The following is a 14,391-nucleotide window of genomic DNA, read 5'->3' as shown; positions in this document are numbered from 1 at the left end:
TCTCCCCATGGTGAGCCGCAGGCGCATCCTCTTCCACATTCCAAGTGTGTCGAATGGCGGCAGCCACCTGGTGGCGACCTGGGCCGTTGCACACCCTGGTCGGCCAAGTGCGGGGTCTCTGTATCAGGGGAAGGCTTGCTCTGGGCCAAGGGGACACCTTCGTGGTCCCCGCACCGCCATGCATTGCTCGAGAGCCGGCCAGGCCGGCTAGTGGAGCATGGATATCGATCTACTGAGAAACCATTTCTCTGTCGACCTGGATGTCGGCCCGTCGCAGCTTCGCTACCCACTATGATATGAGAATGCGCGCCTATCGACCTCTGATGATCCGGGGGGCTCCATGACACGCCATTGCCATTCCCGCGCCTCCCCATCACACTCCTGATTCCCATCGGGAAGCCCCTTGCCACAAGCAAACACCTCCACAATTGCAATACATTCTCCTAGCAGACTACAACAAGCTCTTCACGGGCTGCATTGTCGAGTACTGGTGGCGGTGTACGAGACAGCTCCGCCTCTGCGACCTAGGTTTTCATTGCGGCGGGCGTATGTAGCGAAGTGACGATGCCTGGCATGGGTTGAGTCAGAAGTCTCGCCGTGGAATCCACACCGAGGTGCAGGGTCATGTGGCTCACCCAGCGAGCCCCCAATCCCTGGCCTGGGGCGGTGCTCCTCCCCAGAATCTCCCGGACCCCATCTGGGAAATGCAGGGCGAGGGATGACCCCGGTGGCGACGAACTTAGGTCCAAGCTCTCCAAATGGACCGGCCTGTCCCGTGTACGGCGTCAGGCCCCGGAATCAGGGGCCCCTGCGCCGCCTGAGGCCAGCGTGGAGCAGGGGGGCCCAGCGGTGCCCTCCCAGTGGAGTGATTGGGCAGGTGCGGCGCCCTGGTCCCTCGCATGGGTACATTTTGAGCATGCAGCTTGGCAAGCGGCGCACTTGATAGCCAGTCTGAGCACTTGGATATGTTTTGGATGTGTTACACTGATTCATTTGCAACACCACCTCCTCCTCGGGCCGCCCTTTCCTCCCTCAAGGCCATGACCAGGACTGGGACGAGTGGAAGGGCGAGGCTGAGCCAGACCTGGACGACGCCGAGGACATTGCAGCGCTGCGCAGCGCCGTGATCAAGAAGCGGCGGGCGAGGAAAGGGCGGCGCAGCGTCACGCGAGACGAGTGGCTGCGCCCCATCGTCGACTTCCAGGGCATCCGCGACAGGTGGGTGGGTGCTGGTGTGGAGGTGGGTGGGGGTAGGGGGTGAGCGTAGACAACGTGAAGGGGGGTCCTTTTGGGAGCAGGCTGGCAGGAGCGCCCTCATGTAACCTACAAGCCTCCTCCCTGACCTGCTGCGCCCTTCTTCTTTTCCAGGCTGGCCTTTGATGAGCAGGACAGTGAGGAGAGGGTGTTCATCGAGGCCGCTACCAACCAGTTTGAGTCGCGGGAGGCCGTCAAGTATGCAGGTGCAAGGACAAGGGAGGTCAAGGGTGTTTGGGCTCTGCATTCCACGGAATAACTATGTCTGCCACAGTGCCGGACAGAATGTCACTACCCTGATCCCATGGGCCCCTCTCCCCCCCTTCAATTCCCGCTCAGGGCTCATCTTTGGGGTGTCGATCGTCGCCGGCTTTGCGGTGAGCCGGCTGCTGGCAGAGCCGCTGTGGACCTACGCTGCGGGCGTCAACCCCGCGGCGTTTGCCATGTCGGACCAGCAGAAGTTCGAGGCGGTTGAGGAGATTCACGCCGAGGAGCTGCGCCTCCAGATGGAGGCCACGGTGGGCCAGGCGCCCCCGCTGTCCGATGCCGGGGTCCTGGAGCACCTGCGGGCGGAGGCCAAGCGCATCCAAGGTGCAGAGAGGGGGGCCGGGTGGGGGAATGGGGGTCCGGGTTTTGGAATCTCGGATGGAGTAGGCAGCCTACAGTAGGGCGAATACATTCTGTGCAGCAGTGTAATTGAGGCTCCTGGATTGATACGGCTGGGTCTCGGCGCCTCGTGGGAAAGAGCAGATGCAAGTGCCTATGCGTCCTTGCCGAGCTGTGCAACCGCCGACAATCACCCCAATTCACCCTCCTTATATCCCTCTCCTGGGCGCAGGGGAGTACAAGGCCTACAATCGGGCGGCACTAACCAACCTGGTGTCCGACTCCGTCACCGGCAGCCTCATCTTCGCCGCCCTGCTGCAGAACAACAGCCAGAGGACCATCCTGTTCCGCACCATCGGGCGCATCCTGTCCGGCCTCTCAGGTGTGCGCGCGAGCGTTTGTTCCGTTTGTTTGCCAAGCTTGGAGGGCCGCTGGAGTGATGGTATGCCTGAGGGCGTGCATGCCACTGGTCCAGCAGCCGCAGGCTTGTGGCCTCTGCTGCAGCCATGCTTGCAATGCACTGCCGCCTTCCATTCCCCCCCTCTCCCTCCCCGCAGACACCGCTAAGGCCTTCCTGATCATCCTTGTGACCGACACGCTGCTGGGCTACCACAGCGAGGAGGGGTGGACTGCGGCCGCCCAGCTCTTCACCCAGCACTATGGCTTCCACCCAAGCGTGAGCGCCGGGGTGGGGATGGGTCGGGTGGGAGGGGATGGAAGACGGCGAGACCTCCAGGAACCGATCAGGGGGAAGTGGGGGAGGTCCACCGGGAAGAGCCTGCCCATGGATGCCCGGAAGGGGGGCGGCACATGTATTGCGTGAGCCTGAAGGCAAGTCCAACCCTGGGGTCGTCCCTCCACACTGCCGTGCGAGTGACGCCTCGACCCCCTCCTCTCCACCACGCGCATTGCAGGAGGACAGCATTCAGATCTTTGTGTCAATCGTCCCCGTCTGCCTCGACTCCTACTTCAAGTACTGGATCTTCGTCGGCCTGAACAAGCAGGACCCCGCCGCCGCCGTCACCCTGCGCAACATGGACCGCCATTGATGCAACACCGCCGCGGCCCGATGGGCGCCTCGCCTGGCGGGGCAGTGCTGCTGACTGCACTGCCGAGTGCAGCCCTGGAGCCTCTGTTGTACAAACCCCTCACTTCATGGCACGGCACCGTGCCCTCCCCCTGACCAGCCATTCACGCTCAGCTTCTCTCTTCCGTCCACCTCTCCTCCCCCACCCTTGCCTTCTCCCTGTGGATCTGCACAACACCAGGAGGGACAACGGCATGGCCCACCGCGCCTTGCACGTGCTCAGCCCCTGAGCTGGGACTTTCGGGACACGGTGCGGGCCTGGAAACCCGCCTTGATGGCAGACACCGTCCGGGAGGCCCCGCACTGCGGGCATTGGGGATGGGTGTGTGGAGGAGACGGGCTGGGAACTGGGCTCCAGGATGGGGGAGGGGGAGGGTCGGGGTCGCTGGAAATGAGCCAGGGGCCGCTGTCTGACGATCCCCGTACCTTTCAGAGGGCACACGGCGCTTGGCCCCCAAACACACACATGCCCTCACCTGCTGGCAGCGCATGAACATGATGCGGGTGGATGCATCGCGATCCAGCAACGTGTCGGGCGACTTGCAGGAGTTGCACAGCACGTACCTGGGGTCATACATGTTGGAGAGACAGGGTGTTGAAACCAGGGAAGGGGGGACCCAAGCTGGGAGCACAAGCAGGCATTGCATTGGGCAAAGGAGAGGCTCGGAGGCCGCATGGACCAGGCCCCGTTTCTCGTAAAAGGCTTCTCCCTGACGCAGGGCACTTGGTGCCTGTGCAGGGAGCGGCACAGCACACGCAAAATCAGCTCTCCTGTATCCCATGATCCCGGACCCCGGACGCCACCAACCAAACCCACTCGTTGATGTATCGCCGGAGCACACCCTCGAAGGCCTTGGGCAGGAAGCGCCCCTTCACAATCAGTCGCTGCTGCCCATCCAGGGAGCCTGCAGCGTGAAGCGGGGGGTCACCGTGTTCCACAGCCCGCGAAACGCACAGGTGGGGCATGCCGCCAGGGGCCACAGAGCCTGTGCGCAGCCACCATCCTCCCAGGCCCACTTTCCATCCACCCGGCGCGGGACCCACCAGATGTGCCCAGCTCCGCCAGGAGGAAGGCCTGGACGTGCTCGTGGTTCCTGTTCATGGACTTGCACAGCTCCATGAAGTTGGTGAACACCGTCTTCTTGGTCCCCTCACGCGCCACCTGGGGCGGCTTCAGCGTGGTCCTGCGCCGCTCGCCTGTCAGCTCCGGGTTGTTCTCCTTCAGGATGCCAAACACGCGGTCTAGAGGGCGGGGGTGGGGTGGGGTGGGGGGACGGGGAGGGAACTCCTGAATCGAACGCAGAGCATACATTCACTCACAAGAGAGGGGAGGAGGGCGCCGGTATCGATAGAGCGCCAGGACATAAAATGCACCCCCCCCTCCACTCACCCAGCAGCTCTTCGTATGTGTAGTCGCGGTCCGACCCATCCCAGGGGAGCCCTGCCTTGGCCTGGCTGCCCTCCACACTCTCCGGGCCCTCCGCGGCCTCCAGCCCAAAGTCCTCATCCTTGGCCTGCGAGTAAAGGGATGAGTCATCAGGCGTGGCAGGGGCGACAAGATAATTGGGCCGCGACACCCCCGTGCCACGCTCCCCGCGCCCACCTTGGCCTTCTTCTTCTTCTTCTTCTTGCCCAGCTCCATGCTGAGGTCCAGGTCATCCTCCTCCAGTGCCTCGGCCTCATCTACCAGCTCCTCCTTGATCTTCACCGTCTTCTTCTTCTTCTGCGGTAGTGAGGGGCGGTAGGAGGGTGTGGAGCAAGTGACCTACGGTGGGGGCCTGACGGGATTCTGGACAAAGCAATGAACTATTATCCGGACCCCAGTTCGGACCGCACCTTCTTCCCAAACTCCAGGTTGAGATCATCGTTCACTGCAGATTCAAGGGGGAAGCATATGTAGGGGAACGTCAGGAGTAACCTACTGGCCTGGGGGACGGGGCAGCTCCTCAGCAGCGATTTTTACCGCTCAACGTGTCCATGCAGGGACAGCTGATCTTACCTGCGATGTCTGCCACCCCTTCCGTAATGTTCTCGACGTCCTCGCTCTGCAGGGGAGCCGAGGCATGACTTAGAACTCAACCAGTCCGCCCATCGCCGTCGCAAGCACCCTCACCTTACACGCCCACTCACCGCCATGTTGTGCTTCCCACCAGCTATCTCGAAGTAGTTAGTTTCTCAAGTAGAAAGCTGACTGCTTCTGACAAGACTCCATATTCTTCGCTGGATTAAGAGACTGGTGACCCGGCCGGCAGGGCGCGTAAAGTGATGGCTCTCGAACGTGGGACAAAAGCAGTGCTGGGCTGTTGCCTCGCCGATCGCTTTCCTCCACTGCACATTGCTGGGCAGGTTGATACATTACTGCTGCACTCTGGTGCTCGATTCCATCGCCTGACTGATCACATGGTGGGAGAGCCGACGCTCGGGTGATCGAGTTCGGCACAGGCAACACCACCCATGGGGGTTGGGCAGTGTGCACTTGCGTGCGTCCTCCTGACCACCCTGGTGCTGCTGCATCCAAGTCTGGCTGATGTGGGGAGGGGTGCAGACATCCAGTTGCGAGCCAAATGGAATTCCAGCACCTTTGCCCACGAGGCAGCGGAGTTCCTGGTGGGTGGAGGTGTTGTCATGGGGCAGAGAGCTTGAGTAGGCTGCACGAGCAATGCTGCTTCGGCGTATGTGAAGCTGGAGAATTCATTTCGTAGAGCCCTGTCGCAGGCAGTCCACCCAGCACCCTGCAGAGCGCCAGTCATGTGCTTTCCTCGCAGGCTGCGCAGGACACCGCCGCGTTCTGGAGCTTTGCAGGGGCTTTCACCCTGCCGCAGGACAGCACCGACTGCCTTGAACACGTGCTGCGGCAGGCCAGGTCCTTGCCTCCCGACGAGCCCAGCAGGAGGCTGCTGGGGGTTGAGGTGGCTGCGCGCCTGCACAGCCCCAGGGCCGAGCTCTTCCACGCCGCCGCGGCCCGTGAGCTGGGGGACGCCAGCCCCAGCATGCCCTGCTGCTGGGCCAGTGTGGGCGGCGCCCCCTTCCTGTCCCTGTCAGCGCTCCGAGCCGCGCTGGCGGCGCCTGCGACGGGCCGCGCGAGCGAGGGCCCACGGGCGTTTGATCACGTGCACCCCGGGCCGCCAGAGGGGGCGCCAGAGGTTCCCTTTGTGGCCCTGTATGCGCCGCTGGGGAACGCGTGCGGAGCCGCCTTCCATGCAGAGCTGCGGGCGCTGGCCAGCGCAGGTGGGCATGGCTTGGGGTCGTGAGGGGGGGGAGGGGGAGCGGAAGGGATGCATCGCAAGGGATCTCTTCGTTGGAGGACTGGTGGTGAACCCTGTGCAAACCCGTCAGTGAGGAGAGGCGGAGTCGTGGAGGCGTGTGAGCCTGTCCATGTCAGCAAGCACCAAGACCCACCCTCGAGACCCTATTCAGGCAAAATCACCTACGCCTGGCGGCCCCTGGCCACGGTCGCGTGTGCGGGCGACGACAGCTCCCCCTGCTTGCATGCTGGCTCCTCCCTGGTACTGCCGGGGTACGGCGTCGAGCTGGCCATCAAGAACATGGAGTACAATGCCGCAGACGACAAGGCAGGTTGAGGGGGGAGGAGGCTGTGACAGGGCGGGGAGAGAGGGCGGTGGAACAATGCTGACGGTGGAGTAAAAGACTCGTTCATCTCGCATGGGAAAGGGTCATGACGTCTCCGACATCTGACGACTGTCCCTCTTGTCCCCATACGCAGGGGTCTGAGCCAGCGTCCGAGGCCGCAGCGGACGCAGGTGGGGACCCTGCGGGCGCAGAGGACACCGCGCCTTCAGGCACTGCAGCCGTGGGAGCTGCCCGCGTGCCCGCCGGCGAGGGCGACCTGGAGGCCCTGCACGCCCAGCTCGAGGCCTGGCGGGACAGCGCGGCGGCGGAGACGGTGCTGACCAAGCGCCAGCTCCGTCGGCTGGGCCTGCAGGCGGCCGCGCGCGTCGCCGAGGCGCCGGCCTCCCCGCTGGCGGTCCTCGTGGAGCTGGCGCAGAACCTGCCGTCATACGCTCCCCTCCTGTCAGCCGTGCACGTACCCAAGAACCTGACGTGCGTCGGGGGGTGGTGCAAGGGCTGCACCGGGCCGGGGCTCTGTTGTTACGCTGTCTGCCTGACTGGGCGGCGACACCCGGTGCACCAATCACTCACCGAGCCATGACCCCGTGCAGACGGGCGGTCGACCTCCTGCAGCGCCTCCTCCCCCCCGCCTCCGGCATGCTGGCAGTGAATGGCCGCCTGCTGCGCGCCCGCGACCTCTCCCTCCACGACCTGCTGGGCAAGGTGCGCGCCGAGCTGGCCCTGCACGCGGCGCTGACGCGCGAGGCGGGGCTGGGCGCCGGCGCCGCGCGCGCCGCGCTGCTGGCGCGCACCACGCGGGGCGCAGGCGCGCCGCGCGGCGCCGAGGCCGGGCCCCGGCTGCGCCTGGCCTCCGGGCGCGCCGTCGCCTGGCTGAACGACCTGGAGTCCGACGCGCGCTATGCACGCTGGCCAGCGCGCCTGGAGTCGCTGCTGGTGCCCTCCTTCTCGGGGCGCCTGCCGGGCCTGCGGCGCAACCTGCTCACCGCCGTCCTGCTGTTCGATCCGGCCAGCGATTCGGCCGCCGACCTGGGCGAGGCCGCGCGCGTGGTGCTGCTCCAGGGCTGGCCCCTGCGCCTGGGCCTGGTGCCGCTCGTCAGAAATGGAGCCGGGGACGAAGCGGGGGCCAGGGTCGCGCGCCTGTTCCTGGGTGTGCACGCCACCCTGGGGCCCGACCCCGCCCTCGCCTTCCTCGTAAGCCTGGCTGGAGTCGACTTTCAGTCCGGCGACGAGGCAGCCGCCTGGAAGCAGGTGGGATTGGGTTGTTGCGTGTGGGGGATCTGGTCGGTGGTGTGCGTGGGAGGAGGTCCTGCGAGTGCAATCGGGCACCACTTGGGCCCCCGCGGGAGGGCTGGAACCTGAACAGAGCTCAGTCTGTATGAGGCTGAGGGGGGTTCGAGGTAGAAAGCTTGACGCAGGGATGTCGGTTGCACAGTGAGACACACCGTCAGTCCACACTCGGGCCGCCACTGGCCCTGGCTGAGCGCCCTGAATCTCACCTTCCAAACTTCGCCACCCCTGTGCAGGTCCAGCTCACGTTCAAGAGACACTGGCCGACGTGGGTGGACAAGGCCTCCGAGGACGCCGAGCCTCACCCCGCCCTGCAGTGGACCGCAGCGCAGGCGCTGGAGGCCTATGTCGATCAGCCCGACGCCGCCACGCTGCGCACGCTGCGCGCCGGCGTGGCCCTGGCCCGCTCCACGGGCCTCGCCGGTGAGGAGAGGGGGCGGGGTCCGAGTTTGGAATGGGATGTCGTCACTGTCGCGGCCCGACAGTCGGCTGGCTCGGACATGCATGGCGGCGGCTGCTCGGGGTACTGGGTGAACATACACGCTCATGCGGCGACATGCTCTTCGACCATTCCCACTCCCCCTCCCCCAACCCGTGCCCCAGGCCTGGCCGCCTCGCCCGAGGCCTCCGGCGGCGTGCTGGTCATCTGCGGGCTGGTGGTGCCGCTGCGCGCGGGGGAGCCGGTGGCACGGCTGGTCGGCCAGGCGCTGCAGATGGAGCTGCGCCAGGTGCAGGAGGACGTGTACCTGCACCGCCTGACCGACGACATGCCCGACCTGGAGGACGAGCTGCTGGAGCTGAGGGGGGCAGCCCCCCGCATCAACCCCCGCATCTTCCCCAGCCGGCAGGGGACCGGCGCGGGGGGCGGGCTGGAGGGGGTGCCGGACCCCAGCGCGCCGCGCCAGCTGGCGCTGACGGGGCCTGGCCTGGGCGCGGCGGCACGCCACGCCGCGGGGCTGGCCTACTGGAAGGTTGGGGATGGCGTGGAGACGGACGCGCCGGCCATCATCCACTGGGCGGTCGCCGACGTGCTCACCAGGGTGAGGCTCGGTGGAGGGGTGCTGTGTGCCTGGTCCGGCTGTTTCTTTGGCAGTGGGTACAGTGTCGGCACCGACAGCGCCATCTGCTGCTGGAGCCAGGGATTTATGAGTATGCATGAGTGAGCAGAGCTTGCCTCGGGCGTGGGACCTTGGACGTCTGGCAAAGCTCGGCTGTGCATCTGTCGCAAGCCCCTTCATACCCCTGACCGATTGCTACTGATGACTGATGCAGGAGGGGCTCTCGCTCGTGCTGGCCGCGCTGCAGCATGAGAGCTCCCACTCCCGGACCGCTCTCCTGCTCAACAGTGCTGGGGGTTTGGGCGAAGGCAGTCTGGCGCCCTTGGAAAGGGGTCTGCTGGCCATGCTCACCCGAGCAGACAAACCCGTGCCAGGTATGAGTGGCGACTGGAGTGCGCACCTGTCTGGCCGGGCACCCGCTGCTGTGGTGGTTTCAGTTCAGGAGGCCCTGGATTCAGCGGGAGACCTGGACTTGCGTGGATGATTGGATTGTGAGTCGTCCTTGCTGGCTGATCTTCCACTCGTTGTGCTCCTGCAGCGCTCGATGTGGCTGCCGCCCTGGAGTCCATACTTGCACTGCCCCTCGACACGGATCTGGGATCCCTGTCAGAAAGTGACATCCACATCACGCATGGCCTGAGCTGGGCCGAGCTTCCCAATGCCGATCAGGTTGCGGCAGCGCACTCCCGCTTTGCAAGGTGCGAGTGTGGGGCTGTCAGCGTATGCTCGGACCTGGATGTCATCATGAGCTTGCTGAAAAGCCGCCACTCCTGCGAGGCGGCTGGGTCCACCCCTGATGGCAGGGCAGCTGCAATTGCAACTTTGAGAGGGGCCAAATCGCAGACAAACCAGCCTCAGGGCTGCCTGCCCTGCATGCATCCGGCTGGCTGCACGGCTCTCAAGCAACCCCCATCCCCGCGCCCATCACCACCAGGGAGGGGCTTCGGCTGCCGCGCGGCAGCTCTGCCGTGGTGACCAATGGCCGAGTCGTCACGCTGCAGCCCAGTGGCGAGCTCTTCGTCCCCGAAGACTTTGAGCTGCTGGAGCTCTACGCGCGGTGGTACCAGTTTGCCGGCGATGGAGATTCGGAAGAACAGCAGGCCGGTCTCGAGGATGCGGGAGTGGCCAGCAGCATCCTCGCCTCCGGCCCCCTGGACCAGGCATGCATGGGTGGTTGGAGGTGTTCATGGGAGAGTAGAGTCGCAGATGGGACGCACATCCCAGCCGGTTGGGGCACATTGAGATCACCACAGCGGCTTGCCGCCCCCAGGCACTGACCGTTGCCACAACGACGTCATGCCTGCTGCTCCCCCATCCGCACCCCCGCCCCCTTCCGTTTGCAGTATGAGCTGAGTGGGCGGGGGCTGTGGGAGCGCTTCCCCACGGACGAGCTCAACACCGTCAGGGTCGGGCGGAACGACTCTGGCCCCCCCCCCCCTGTTCATCCAAGCCGTGGTGGACCCCCTGTCCAAGCAGGCCGCCATGCTCACCCCAGTATGTTGGAGATCGAGGTTAGGAGTGGTGCCTATGGGTCATCCATCGCCCTCCTCGCCAGTGCCGCGACGCCTTCTCCTCGCCTGGCCCCTGCCTGCCCACCCTTCCCCACCAGCATCACCCCCCCCCCTTTCCCCCTTTCTCCACAGGTCCTGGCGTACCTGCACGAGGCCCTGGGCGCGGAGGTCATGCTGACGCTCAACCCCGACCGCGGCCTGGCTGACCTCCCGGTTAAGGGCTTCCTGCGCTATGTGCTCCCGCGCGGCGATGGTGCCCCGCCCGCAGCGCGCTTCGACGGCCTGCCCGCCGACCAGACGCTGACCCTGGGCATGGAGGTGCCGGAGCCCTGGCTCGTGGAGCCGGTGGCCACCGACCACGACCTGGACAACATCCGCCTGGCCGAGCTGGCGCCAGGTCAGCGTCTGGCTGCCACCTTTGAGCTGGAGGCCCTGCTGGTCACCGGCAGCGCCATAGACCTCGGGGCGGCCAGGTCGGGGGACCCGAGCCAGGAGGTGAGACAGGGGGGGAGGGGCGTTAAAGGGCTTCTTTTGTCTTCTAGGGGGGCCGGGATCCTGAACACAGCGGAGAACACGGCACCTGCCAGGGAACAGGGACGTCAGGGGTCCTAGAGGCTTCGAGAGGCCCAACCTGGGGTAGGAGCAGGCACGTGCATTGGCATGGCACTGCGAAAGCCAGCCCATCTCGGCCCCAGCCTGCACCGCTGGGTTCCCGGACTTACAAGGCCAACCCCACCTACAAATCTCCCCGCAACAAAACCCACCATCCACGTCAGGTGCACCCGCGAGGCGTGAAGCTGGAGCTGGGCCCTGCGGGCAAGGTCCCGCTGGTGGACACCCTGGTCATGTCCAACCTGGGCTACTTCCAGCTCAAGGCGGCGCCGGGGGAGTGGACGCTGGGCCTGGCGCCGGGCAGGTCCCGCGAGCTCTTTTCCGTCGCGCGCGACGACGAGCTGGAGGCCGACCATGGGATGGAGGGAGCGGCGGCGCCGAGGAATCAAGGCGGCCTCACCTTTGAACTGCCGGTCACAGTCGACAGCCTGATGGGTGGGCGATTGAAGGAGGGGGTTGTGTGTGGGTTTGGGGGATGAGAGAGAGTCCACTGGCTCATCCTCGTGCTCGTGAAGTCATCGAGGCGGAACTGCTGCGCGCGCGGTAGCGGGCGCGTGGCAACCTTCTCGCCCGCTCAGGTCACCCCCCATCATTCCCTCGTCATCAGGTCACCACCTGCGCCTGTTCCTGAAGAAGGACCCGGCGTGGTTGGATGAGGACGTGCTGGCCCCCAGCCCGGGCACAGGTGCGGAGGTTTGCGCAGGAAGCGAGAGTGCATTTGTAGCGTTTCTCAACTGCCTGGCATGGGTATCCTTGAGTACATTGGAGTGTGCACCCTCAGCTGCCACATTCGCATAATGTCCGATGCCTTGCTTCCTGCCCCAAACCCCACTAACCTTCCACCTTGCTGAGCAGGGCCAACCGTAGGTGTCTGGTCCAGCCTCCCGGTCTGGGGCGTCAAGAAGGACGAGGCCCCTGCCCCTGCGAAAGAAGGGGAGGATGCCCGAATCCACATCTTCACCGTCTCCTCAGGGACAATGTAGGTGTGGGGGAAGGGGAGAGGAGGGAGCTTGTGCACTCTGAACACATTCTTGGCCTGAGCGCATGGCTGCAGCCCCGCTGCGCAGCTCGTCAGCCTACCCTGTCCTCCTCCCAGGTATGAGCGCCTGCAGAAGATCATGATCCTCTCCGCTGTCAAACGCACGAGCGCCCGCCTGAAGTTCTGGTTCATCAAGAACTACATGTCGCCCCAGGTGCGTGCAGTAGGCGGAAGTGGGGGGTGGTGTCCACTAATCGATGATGATGCTATTGGTAACGACTTCAACAGCCCTCATGATGGATGACCATCTTCCAAGCTAACGCAGTCTCACAATTTAATCCTGATCCTTGATGATGTTCGTGTTGTGTTGAGTAGAGTGATCCCCTTCCACCCACCACAGATGAAGGCTTTCATCCCGGTCATGGCCAGGCGATATGACTTTGACTATGAGTGAGTGGGCGGGCATGGGGAGCAGGGAGTGCCTTGGAGCGTGGGGGAGATGAGTGCCAGGGTGACAGCAGACTCACGGTGTCTTCCTTGGAGCGGCATGCACCAGTTTCATTGCCAGGCTCCTGACCTTCAAGACCGCCCATCCCTCAACCCGCCACCCTTGCCACCCCTACAAACAGGTTTGTGACATACAAGTGGCCTACCTGGCTGCACAAGCAGAGCGAGAAGCAACGCATCATTTGGGCGTACAAGATCCTGTTCCTGGACGTCCTCTTCCCGCTGGGCCTCAAGAAGGTCATCTTCTGCGACTCCGACCAGGTGGTCCGGGCCGACCTGGCCCAGCTCTGGGCAACCGACCTGCAGGGGGCGCCCTACGCCTACACCCCCTTCTGCGACACCAACAAGGAGATGGAGGGCTTCCGCTTCTGGAAGCATGGCTTCTGGAAGGACCACCTCCAGGTTTGTGCGTGATTGGTTGGGGGGGTGATGGAATGGAACCTTTTGTAAAGGGGTCCCAATGATGCAGCTGCTGACCAGAGATCAATGGGGCGATGCATGCATTCAAGGTAAAGTATCTTGATGTCACGAGACTCTTTGGAGGGTTGGGGTGCGATTGACAACATGCTGGTCTCTTCGGCCCCCACCCCCACCCCCCTCCACCAAATCCTCCCAGGGCCTGCCCTACCACATCTCGGCCCTGTACCTGGTGGACCTGGATCGCTTCAGGACGCTGGCAGCCGGGGACAAACTGCGCATCCTCTACGAGCGGCTGTCCAAGGACCCCAACTCCCTGTCCAACCTCGACCAGGTGAGAGATTGGGCTCTTTAAGGAGGGAATGGGAGGAAGGTGCGCAGGGATTCGTCTCCAAGCCTGTCGATCAGGGACCCTTGGCGGGTAGCACACCAGACTCCTCGCGCCATCCCACATCCCTCAGCCCCTGCCATCCCTCCCCCTTCCCCTCCATGACCAGACCCCCTCTGTTCACACACACCCACACAAAACACCACAGGACCTGCCCAACTATGCCCAGAGCATCGTGCCCATCCACAGCCTGGACCAGGAGTGGCTGTGGTGCGAGACCTGGTGCGGCGCGGCCAGCCGCCCCGCGGCGCGCACCATCGACCTGTGCAACAATCCGCTGACCAAGGAGCCCAAGCTGCAGAGCGCGCGGCGCATCATCGCAGAGTGGCCCGCCCTGGACCGGGAGGTGGAGGAGCTGACGGCCGCGGTGACCGCGGCGGCAGGCCGGGCTCGGGAGCTGGAGGCCGTGGTCGCCAGCGACTCGCTGTTCCGCGCGCGCCTGGCGCCCATGGTGGAGGGGGTGGTGGGTGGCCAGGGCCGCGACGCCAGCGAGCTGTGATGGCTGAGCAGGATGGGATAGGGCAATACCCAGCCACATGCTCCCCGTGGGACCCCTGTGCAACCCGCCGTGGGCTCCCCGCGGCGCCACCGGCTGCCTGTCTGCGTGCAGGAACGACGACTCGCTCCATGACCGCAAGCACCAGCGACTGGATGCTGTCGTGGAAGGCTGACATGTGCCCCAAGTACCCACCTCCTGGCCCCATCCTGGCCGGCCCGGGTTTCCTTTGCCCCTGCGATTTCGGTCCTGCTTGCAGCCCGGGTGCCCGGTGCGGCATTGCTTTTTCATCTGTGATCCACACATAGGCGCATGCCCTGCACTGGAGCGTCATGCCAGGCTGCCTGAAGCCCCCGATGACAATGAAGAAGAAGAAGGAGTGGGGGCGGAGGCTGCAGGCGAATCTTGGGTGTCTCCTGCCGCATCCTCCCCGCTCTCCTCCTGTGTTGCAGGGGTGTTGTGGTGGTGGGACTGTGTCATCACACATGCTCCCAACCTGCCTTCACACCCCCCCCAACAGGCTCTGGCAATGCATTACTTCAAAAAGACAACCCCCATGCCCACTGCCACAGCCTTCCACCTGGTCGGAGTCCATCCA

At 64.7% G+C, this 14,391-nt stretch overlaps 4 protein-coding genes across 4 annotated transcripts; 2 read left to right on the top strand and 2 right to left on the bottom strand.

Annotated features, from left to right (window-relative positions):
- Nucleotides 1–758: 758 nt before the first annotated feature.
- Nucleotides 759–2,909, top strand: F751_4765 (Chloroplast envelope membrane protein; the record flags this gene model as incomplete). The annotated part of the gene is made up of 7 exons (XM_011400866.1): nucleotides 759–777; nucleotides 1,038–1,218; nucleotides 1,369–1,460; nucleotides 1,594–1,845; nucleotides 2,093–2,242; nucleotides 2,418–2,536; nucleotides 2,775–2,909. 7 exons carry the CDS (start codon nucleotides 759–761, stop codon nucleotides 2,907–2,909), a joined length of 948 nt encoding a protein of 315 aa, XP_011399168.1.
- A 257-nt stretch (nucleotides 2,910–3,166) lies between these two features.
- On the bottom strand, nucleotides 3,167–5,083 carry F751_4764 (Eukaryotic translation initiation factor 2 subunit beta; the record flags this gene model as incomplete). The annotated part of the gene is made up of 8 exons (XM_011400865.1): nucleotides 3,167–3,250; nucleotides 3,424–3,511; nucleotides 3,765–3,852; nucleotides 3,992–4,189; nucleotides 4,338–4,461; nucleotides 4,551–4,670; nucleotides 4,784–4,865; nucleotides 5,061–5,083. The coding sequence occupies 8 exons, from the start codon at nucleotides 5,081–5,083 to the stop codon at nucleotides 3,167–3,169; spliced, it is 807 nt and encodes a 268-aa protein (XP_011399167.1).
- Nucleotides 5,084–5,401: 318 nt separating this feature from the next.
- Nucleotides 5,402–13,796, top strand: F751_4763 (UDP-glucose:glycoprotein glucosyltransferase; the record flags this gene model as incomplete). Its single annotated transcript, XM_011400864.1, has 21 exons — nucleotides 5,402–5,554; nucleotides 5,713–6,175; nucleotides 6,365–6,523; nucleotides 6,685–7,009; nucleotides 7,129–7,240; nucleotides 7,424–7,786; nucleotides 8,062–8,248; nucleotides 8,429–8,865; nucleotides 9,098–9,257; nucleotides 9,422–9,581; nucleotides 9,818–10,004; nucleotides 10,227–10,289; nucleotides 10,527–10,889; nucleotides 11,171–11,441; nucleotides 11,614–11,691; nucleotides 11,862–11,985; nucleotides 12,103–12,199; nucleotides 12,386–12,435; nucleotides 12,615–12,894; nucleotides 13,109–13,243; nucleotides 13,446–13,796. The coding sequence occupies 21 exons, from the start codon at nucleotides 5,402–5,404 to the stop codon at nucleotides 13,794–13,796; spliced, it is 4,518 nt and encodes a 1,505-aa protein (XP_011399166.1).
- F751_4762 (hypothetical protein) lies at nucleotides 13,314–14,099 on the bottom strand (the record flags this gene model as incomplete). Its single annotated transcript, XM_011400863.1, has 1 exon — nucleotides 13,314–14,099. One exon carries the CDS (start codon nucleotides 14,097–14,099, stop codon nucleotides 13,314–13,316), a length of 786 nt encoding a protein of 261 aa, XP_011399165.1.
- Between the last annotated feature and the right edge of the window lie 292 nt (nucleotides 14,100–14,391).

Source organism: Auxenochlorella protothecoides (assembly GCF_000733215.1).
Source record: "Auxenochlorella protothecoides strain 0710 unplaced genomic scaffold scaffold54, whole genome shotgun sequence".
In the NCBI taxonomy this organism is placed as follows: domain Eukaryota; kingdom Viridiplantae; phylum Chlorophyta; class Trebouxiophyceae; order Chlorellales; family Chlorellaceae; genus Auxenochlorella; species Auxenochlorella protothecoides.
Note: the sequence above shows the minus strand (reverse complement) of the source record. Positions and strands in the feature narration are given on the sequence as shown.